Raw genomic sequence first — 9,903 nt, 5'->3', positions numbered from 1 at the left:
TCTTGATGGTAGAGTATCCGTGGTGATATACAGATAGGATAGTATTTATGGTCATATCTTGATGGTGGTGATATACAGATAGGATAGTATTTATGGTCATATCTTGATGGTAGAGTATCCGTGGTGATATATAGATGGGATAGTATCTATGGTCATATCTTGATGGTAGAGTATCCGTGGTGATATACAGATAGGATAGTATATATGGTCATATCTTGATGGTGGTGATATATAGATAGGATAGTATATATGGTCATATCTTGATGGTAGAGTATCCGTGGTAATATACAGATAGGATTGTATTCATGATCATATCTGGATGGCAGAGTATCTATTGTCATGTGAACATAGAAGGGCCATTATATGGCCAAAAACGTGAAAAAGCATATCGACTTTTCTACAAACAGTTAAAACATTAATGTGGTGTGGTATTCTACCGGTAATTAAATTCGCATGTTTTTATACCAGCAGTTAAAACATGATTTGTTTAACACATTGGTTGTAGTTTATAGTTCTTGGGAGGAAATCTAAAAACACAACATCGTGAAGGCGTAACTAATATAGACATTGACACGTTGTAGTTAGTACTGTTAAACTCTTTACAGAAATAATTAGAATTAGCTGATTTAGTGTTGTAATTAATCTCCCTCTCCCATGGCTCAACGGTATGTCTGAAGATTAAAATCCTGGTTTCGATACCCATGGTTGGCAAAGTACAGATAGCCTATTGTGTAGCTTTTGCTTAACAGGAAATAAACAAATCCAAATTTATAAACGTATAGAAATTAAACCCGCAAGGCCTTAAGCTGAGTTTGTTGGATTTCAGTTTTTTAAGTAAGCAAGGGGGTAAGCTGTTATACTAGTTTCATTTCTATGATTTAATAAAATATCGACTATAAAACTTTTTAAGTCTGTTTGGTAATAATATTTATATAGTGGGCATCTTTAGCGCCACCTACTTGTACTCGGAGTTCTGGTAAGTTTACTTTCATGGCGAGCTCTTCCCGACTGTAGACATCCGGGTAGTGAGTTTTTTCGAATGCTCGTTCGAGCTCGTGAAGCTGGTAAGTAGTGAAAGTGGTTCTACTCCTACGATGTGGCCTTTTTGGTGAGTCCTCGTGCGTCTCGGACCTTACATCAAATTCCTCTTCTGCAGCAAGAGCGTTGTTGGAAAACCCACTTGGTTCACGGTTTTGTTGTTCTTTGTGATTTTCATCTGGACCTAGAAATATAATTGTTAGGGTTACATTTTATAGGAAATACTTCTCTTTAGTGATTGTGTGTGAAGAGTAAAGGGCGTCCCTACGCCACAGACTAGCGACAGAAGACTATTATGGGGTGGGGGGGGTAATCCTTTCTTTTGGAAACAATACACCTTTGTGTCGTCCAGCGTGACCTCTAAGCACCTGCTTCTGAACGGATCTTTATTTCTTGAATCGTCACAATCGGGTTAGTAGAAGTCTAGATGCAAACTGTTTGCGCAAGTTCAGTAGAACAGCTTATCCAGCGATTAGCTTAATTAAAACATCTAAATACATCCGACATTCCACCGAGGTCTGCGAAGAACTATTTTTCCTAACACATTCATCGCGGCAAGTGTGATCAACATAATAAGATCTTTTTTTTTCTTCAGATCTTCAAGCGTTTATCTGAGTTGGAAAACAATTCATATCAAGACAGCTAGTCTGGATATTTGAAGTAGCTGAGGCATCAAGGATATCGAATTTTTTTTAAAATGTACAAGCATTTTATATACTTCACGAAACACCAATAAATACAGTTTATATCGGCGGTGAAAGCAAACAATACCTCGAGCCTCTTAGCACGTGAGATTATGTGTGTGTGTGTATATATATATATGACTGCTAAGTGGAACTGTATTGTAAACACGGACTAATAGTGCGATCATACATAAGTGAAGATAGTGAAAATATACGAGTTAATATTACCCCATGAACAATGGACAAAATTTCACATACTGTGAGTTATGCAACAATGTAAGAACGGTTATTAGCTAGGATTCAGTAACAGTGCAAAACGAATAACAATTCCTGAGAGGGAGGAAGAGGTCAACGCTGAACCTGACCCTCCCTGGTCCAAAAGATGGACCGAATCACCATTAAGATGAATAGCACGTGAGTTACACTGTAGATTTAGCACAGAATGGGCCTTTTATTTTCATCGTATAAAATCTCATCATTAGTGAACTGTGCGTTTAAAGGAACAAGTGGCTTCTTAAGCCTACAGTAACGGTATGCCAATTCTAAAGGTCTGCTTATCTAATATGTAAAGTACGAATATTAAAGCTGGTGTGTGAAAGAAAATCAGTCACTTGTTTGTTTTTTAATTCGATTATATATATAAAAAACAGTAAAAAATAACAAGATAAACGAAATAACACTAGATTTAATAGATTACTATAATCCCCCTATTCAACACTATCTAACAGTCATCAAAACAAAGAGACATATAAAAACACTTTCGTCTATTATCAGTAGCAAAACAGGCGACTTACATTCTTATGATATATATTTCAATTCTTTGTAGGGATACTTATATGTATTGTTACGTCTCTGTTCGTTAGTTAATTTTCCATAAATTCGTTCCGACGAAACTTTAGCGACACAAGTCCATTCTTAAATAAAAGTGGTTTATTCTTTCCGAATACAACTTTACGATACATTTAATTTCAACAGTCGCTCTATAACAACGCTATAACTCACGTCTCACGTGGCCAACAATATTTTATCCCATACATTCAATTACTCATTACCTCTCCGTCGCTTCGTGGCCGGTCTTATATATACCAGACTATCCCCAATCTAGTAGTCTCCCGACAATTCACGAAGGAACAGGATATTTCTAGAAGGAGGTGGCGTGATACTAGTCACGGGACCTCGCTGACGCAACTGTATTTAAAGTTTTGCTTGAAGTCAAAATGAACTACATCAAATGACTAGATATAAACCATTTAACAAAACTTAATGAAACGATGATCCTCATTGATCTTTGCGTTTAGGAATCTAAGTAAATTACAATAGGCCAATTTACAACGGTATTATAGGCCAAATTACAACGGTATTATAGACCAAATTACAACAATATTATAGACCAAATTACAACAGCATTATCGACCAAACTACAACAATATTATAGACCAAATTACAACAGCATTATCGACCAAATTACAATGGTATTATAGACCAAATTACAATATTATTATAGACCAAATTACAATATTATTATAGACCAAATTACAATATTATTATGGACCAAATTTTAACTATATTATATAACAAATTACAACTATATTATAGACCAAATTACAATAGCATTATAGACCAAATTACAACGGTATTATAGACCAAACTACAACGGTATTATAGACCAAATTACAATAGCATTATAGAACAAATTACAATGGTATTATAGAACAATTACAACGATATTACAGACCAAATTACAACGGTATTATAGACCAAATTACAATTATGTTGTAGAACAAATTACAATGGTATTATAGACCAAATTACAACGATATTATAGACCAGATTATAACGGTATTATAGACCAAATGATAACGATATTATAAGCCAAATACAATAGTATTATAGACCAAATTACAACGGTATTATCCAGCAATTATCGTAAAGGTATATCACTGTTATCCTGTCATATCATGATTCGTTTTATTACAAGTGTGTGCCACAATTATCTTGTCGGATAATTTATTTTATTTCAAGTGTGCACCACTCTTATTTTGTCAAAACAATAATTTGTAAAATTATTGGCAAACTTATTATTATTATTAATTATTATCGGGTAAAATGTTTCAACATTATATTTTCAGATCATAACAATTGTAAGGAGTTTGAGTCTTGGTGAAAGAAACTACACAGCACATCTACCTATTTGTGGAACATCCTTGAAAATGTTCTTTTGGAAAAAAGATAATCTATACATAAAAGTGTGTTTAAATCTATGTTTTTTATAACAATCTACCACTCATATGCTTAAAATAAGTGTTGTTAGGACCGTAATCTTGAACCTAAACGACTCCTCATGCGTACATGAGCTAATTCAAGCATAACGTCCCTAATTTTGAGCTACTGACCAAAGGGAAGGCAGCTAACCACATCACGAAGTCATTATCTGATTCTTCAAGTCGATTAACGGGATTAAGTGATACTTTTATAACGCGTCCACTGGTGAAAATGAGGAGCGTTATCAAAGAGATCACATATCAAACTCAGAACCCTACGATACGCAGCCCAACACGCTAACCACTATGCTATGTCCGACCCAGTTTGACTAGAATTTTAAAAACTTGAATGTGAAACTTACAGGTTTTCACTCCAGTCACTCACGTCTGTTGTGTGTAATTTCCTCTGTCAGTTTCTACTGGCCTAAAGTATGTTTTTTTTCTGTTAAACCAGCTTTACTAGATAATTTATGGAGTTATTTAAACTTCGTTAGTCTTAATATCGTTGTTTGAATAGGTTTTCCTTCAACTATCTCTGTTTATTTCGTTATTAATAAATTATGTTAATAAAAGGGTATTTGTTTGCTTAAAACTCACAGAAGCCAAGTCACTTACAACACAGCAGTAAAGATAGTGCTAAGTTCAGAATACCTAGTTGTCTAAACTGACGACCGTATGTTTATTAAGTTCATGAAGGCCTCTTACACCTATTGTTTATTATGAAGGTTGTTCACACATATTGCTTTTATGAAAGTCACTTACACCTATTCTTTTATGAAGGTAAATTATACCTATTATATGAAGGTCATTTAAACATATTGTTTTATATGAAGGTCATTTACACCTACTGTTTGTTATGAAGGTAATTTACACCTACTGTTTTTATGAAGGTCATTTACACCTATTGTTTTTATGAAGGTAATTTACACCTACTGTTCTTATGAAGGTAATTTACACCTACTGTTTTTTATGAAGGTCATTTACACCTATTGTTTTTATTAAGGTCATTTACACCTATTGTTTTTATGAAGGTAATTTACACCTACTATTCTTATGAAGGTCATTGTTTGTTATGAAGGTCATTTACAACTATTGTTTTTATGAAGGTCACTTACAACTATTGTTTTTATGAAGGTCACTTACAACTATTGTTTTTATCGCTTTATTAGTGTGCGTGTTTATTGTGTAATGAATGAGTGAGTAGAATAAAACAGTCAGAAACAGAACAAAGAATATAATTAGAGTTAGATTTACTGAATCCAACTACTCAGTGTGGTCAGCGGTAAGTTTACGAACTTACAACTTTAAAATCGAGAGTTTGATTCCTCGCGGAAGACACAGTGCAAATAGTCTATCTCATTGCAGGTTGCGAGTCGAGTGCCTAACCACCAAGCCATGCCAGGTCTGATAGCTATTGTTCGAATCCCGAGACTGCACTATGAGACCCACCACTAGCACAAAGTGTGAAAACCCTATATCATAAGATTCAAGGTAGCTATAAACGTCTCATTTCTCACATTAGGATCTGCTGACTGTACTGAATCTTTAGTTGTAGCTGCAAGCACGAGATATTTATGCTAATACATGTCCTATTACAAAGATAAAGTCATAAGTCTTCATGACGTGAAATGGAACATAAAAACAAAAACGGAGTATTTGAACTTCACAATTTAAATTGTTTGTTTTTAATCTTTGAAAGCTATGCATGCTCTGTATTGTAATTAATAGGCTTGTGAAGAAGTATTAAAGATATATGTGACACAAGTATTAAAGATATGTGTGACACAAATATTAAATACATGTGACGCAAATACTAAAAATATGTGTGACACAAATACTAAAAATGTGTGACACAAATACTAAAATATGTGTGACACTAATTACATTCTATTATTCACTGTCTCTATTAGCTTTTATCGCAATATTTAAAACAAAAATACACAAACAGAAAATATTTGAACCAGACAGAAAGAGAAGAAATTGAAAAAAAAAGAATTCCACGATGAAAATATTAAATTAGTTATTGTTTTTTACACATAAATTTAAACGATCCAAGGCTCAAAGTGTGATGCTACTGAGCAGAATAAACACTTTTAGTAGCTATGGATGCATTATAAAAGTAACAGTCAAATCCATTAAAAGAGCAGCACCCTTATAGCGGCAGGTGCTGTTGGATAGCTGCCGTCCCTTTGGTCATTTAGTTGAAAATTAGGGACGGTTATACCTGTATCTCTGGGATCTCTGATTCTTACCTTAAGTGCATAAATATTCTGTCCAAGTTGTAAAATTCCAGTTTTTTTTTTCTTTCTATACATTTGAAATTTAAGAGAGTTGTCCTTTTCTCTGAACCCACAGAGTGCGTATATTCTGTTAAAGTCAGTAATTGTTAGGGGTATTTGGTATATGGAATATGTGTCAAAGTTCTTTCCGAGAACGAATATTCGTATAGTAAGATTACCAAAAGACAATACTTCGAAGAAAGAAGTTTTTAGTGTTCCGTGGGAAGGAGGAAACTCACTTAATAGAGCATATGGTAAGAAATAATGGGATCGGAAACTATTCTCCAGAACATTCTGGCTTCACCTGCAAAGTGGAGACTAGTTACGAAAGAGAACCTTCCCACTCGAAAGCCACTGCGATAAAGCTAAACATATCTCCGAATATCATTAACAAAGCATTAAGCAAATATATATATAAAAAAAAAAGTGAAAAAAAAACTACAATTCCTAAAACAACGAAAGCACTCAGGGAACCAGATGAAAACGCAAAACAACCAAATATCCTAGCGAACCTGGTGCAACTAGAAATATCGAAATTACCCAACGAACCTGACGCAACCCATAACAACCATGTCTGATAGCGAACCTGTTTCTCTGTGAAATCACACCGTTAACCGTAAAACCACTTTCATATTGTCGAATCGAATATGTTAATAAAGAAGTTAAAGAGAACCCACAGAAGAAAAACAAAATCACATTAGCTATTAGATGCAATATAATACGTATGTTAGTCCTACTACAGAAGTTTTTTTTAGTCCGATAGAAAAACGATATAAGCTACGAAATAAAGGCATATTTCATCAGCATTACACGCACGCGGGATAAATTTGGCGTCAACTCACGCGTGCAGATGCAGTCGTGTGCACGTGGTATCGTGACTTCAGCGTACTCTCGTGTCGCTCAAGGGGCAATGCCGATATTGTCCTTTCACGTGACCGCAGTAATTAATAATATTGCTATTAAGCGACATTATTAAAGAATAGTGATACACATGTAGAGGGATTAGTCTCATTTCTGACTCGTGCTTTCATCTCATGCACAACTACCGTGACTCGATCGCCTATTCTAGTCCCATAGTCGCTGTGTCCAAGAAATGATCGATATTGAGATAAACTTTCAATATATCTGACCAATAAGTTTAAAATAATTATGTCAGTAACTATGATATATTTCTAATTAGTCTAGATTCGTTTATAATAGAAGCAAATGTGTTTTTATTCATGTTGTTTGAGCTGCATACAGTTATTGTGAGTCCAGACCGTTCAGCTGCCTGGCGTGGCCTGATGATTAAGGCTCTCGACTCGTAAACTATGAGTTTCGGGCTCAAATCCCGTCACCAAACATACTCGCCTTTTCAGCCATGGGGCGTTATAATGTGACGGTCAATCCTAGTTTTCGCTGGTAAAGAGTAGCTCAACAGTTGGGGGTGGATGATATTGAATAGGTGGTTTCCTTTAGTCTATCACTTCTAAATTTGGGGCAGCTAGCGCAGACATTCCTTGAGTAGATTTGGGGGAAATTAGGGAAAAAAACAGCTAAACAAACAAACCTTTATAGTGAGTCAAGCATTGGAAAGGAACAAGATCTTCGTCAGGGTTCAAGTCCGGAAAAGTCCTGATTTGTAGCAAGTTTGTTTGGTTTTCTCGTAACTCGGAAAGATCAAGTCTCTTTTCTGGTGGCTTCTGACGTCTCTCTCCTAAAAGAGCGTCTATAGAATGAGCATGAAGAGAAAGACACCCTCTGCTGTTGTTGTCACTGGCGGAGACTTTAGCCTGCAAATATCTCCTATGGTTAGTGTTAACCTCGACTGACATCTTTCTGACCTCGTGATTTTCGACCAGGATTCGATCAGATATATTAATGGTCGTGCTCATACTGATGGTTATGTGTGAACGTCTTTTCGTCTTTTGTTATTTGCATATCAATCCTACATATCCTACATATCCTTGCATATCAAACTTGTGTCACTGATTTCACAAAATCACCATTAATACTAGACCAAACAGAGAACTAAGGCATCTCCCCCTGCGTTAGGTGTGTGAATTGGATAGCGCCGCAGGCAAGCGCCGGGTTGTGCTGGCGGGAACTTGCACGCGCAGACCTACATCATGATTGGCTACTCTTGTTATGGAATCAGCAGACATAATGAAAACATTCGGTTTTTCCAACCAATCGTAGCGCTCTGCTTTAAAAAAATAAACAGTTTTGTCAATAATAACTTAATCAAGCCACTTATTGCACGAAACTTTGCACCTAAACGCGATTAAGTGTTGTTCATGTGCAGTTGATGAATAACAGAGAGAGAGAGAAGAAAAAAAAAGAGTTAATGAGTTAAATTCCCACGTTATATATTATTTGCTGTTTGAGTAAGGTAGTGGCACTCAAACGTTTCCCCCAAAGTAGGTCAGCGGAAATCTTAGACTAAAATCCGGGGTTTGATTCCAGTGGTTGACAAAGCGCAGATAGCCTCTTGTCTAGCATTATGCTAAAACCGACAAACAAACACACCAGAACTGCTAAAAGAAGTGGGGTACTCTACTAACTGTAACCCTTCTACACACAAAAGAAAAAATGCGTGAATAGGGGAGAATAGTAAAAAAAATGGTTTGTGATTGTAATTACCCTTGTTTATGTAACTGAAACTGTTATTTTGAAGTTAACTTATCTAGAACTGCTATAGAAAAGTTTCTTTTTCTTTCTTCTTGTATCACATTTCCAGATCACTTGTGACTTATTGGTAGAAATACTGCAAAAAGCACTACTATAATTACTGTTATCATCTTTACTGTACTTAAAATGAAAACCCTAAACTTGAGGGCTTATAACGCAAAAGTTCTGGCTTCGTTCCCTATGGTTGACTCAGCGCAGATAGCTCGTGGTGCAGCTTCGCACTTAAACAATTTAAACAAATCAATCTATATTTAGGTGTCGCTTTTGTTATTTTGCCTTCATAGTCATTCGAGTGTTTCTCTTTCACTTGTGGTTCGATTCTCCACATTTACGTAGTTGTGCATTCAAACTTCTTTTCCGTGATGGCTGGCCCAGTCGGCAACCATAAAGGTTCAGCGACGGTAAAGCGGGTCGAGCGCCCTAACCATGCCAAGCACGTGCACTAAAACAACAACAATAGTCCACCTCATAACAGATACACTGTTGTTGTCGCGTGGAAAGTGACTCATGTTCGTGCAGTTTTCAGTGCTGCGTGGTCGAATGTAACAGGTCATAGATGGTAGTTTCTTGTACCATTAACGGCCAACAAAGAGCCAGCCACTGCTTCTTCAAACACCACTACCCTTCTATCATACTAACAGTAAAGCTTCAGGTGGTTAGAAACGTTATAAACGTTGAAGAAATTGTGTACGACGAGGCCTAGAAAAGAAAACCGACTTTCCAGTTGAAATGTCTTCATGTTTCCCAATGCTTTTGTTAACTAACTAAATCGGCATATCGCCTATCAGCTATAGGTGTTGCTCAAATTTTCTGTTGTACCTGCTGTTTATCGTCGTTTCTTTGATTGTTTCGGAGATAAGCACAAAGCTACACAAAGGGCTATCTGTGCTCTGCCCTCCACGGGTATCGAAACCCGGTTTCTATCGGTATAAATCCGCAGACGTACCACTGTGTCGTCCCCCAGTGGCACAG

At 36.1% G+C, this 9,903-nt stretch overlaps 1 protein-coding gene across 1 annotated transcript in view; it reads right to left on the bottom strand.

The window, feature by feature from the left end:
• LOC106473252 (retinal homeobox protein Rx1-like) overlaps positions 1–8,075 on the bottom strand; it is a 16,229-nt gene extending 8,154 nt beyond the window's left edge. Inside the window, exons 1-2 of the mRNA XM_013933939.1 lie at positions 7,811–8,075; positions 960–1,222 (exon numbers count right to left, since the gene is read on the bottom strand). Of these exons, the coding sequence (XP_013789393.1) occupies positions 960–1,222; positions 7,811–8,075 (528 nt within the window). The remainder of the gene's footprint in view (positions 1–959; positions 1,223–7,810) is intronic.
• Positions 8,076–9,903: the final 1,828 nt, after the last annotated feature.

The sequence above is a fragment of the Limulus polyphemus genome, unplaced genomic scaffold (assembly GCF_000517525.1).
Source record: "Limulus polyphemus unplaced genomic scaffold, Limulus_polyphemus-2.1.2 Scaffold6007, whole genome shotgun sequence".
In the NCBI taxonomy this organism is placed as follows: domain Eukaryota; kingdom Metazoa; phylum Arthropoda; class Merostomata; order Xiphosura; family Limulidae; genus Limulus; species Limulus polyphemus.
The sequence above is the reverse complement of the archived record's forward strand: the minus strand, read 5'-3'. Positions and strand labels throughout refer to the sequence as shown.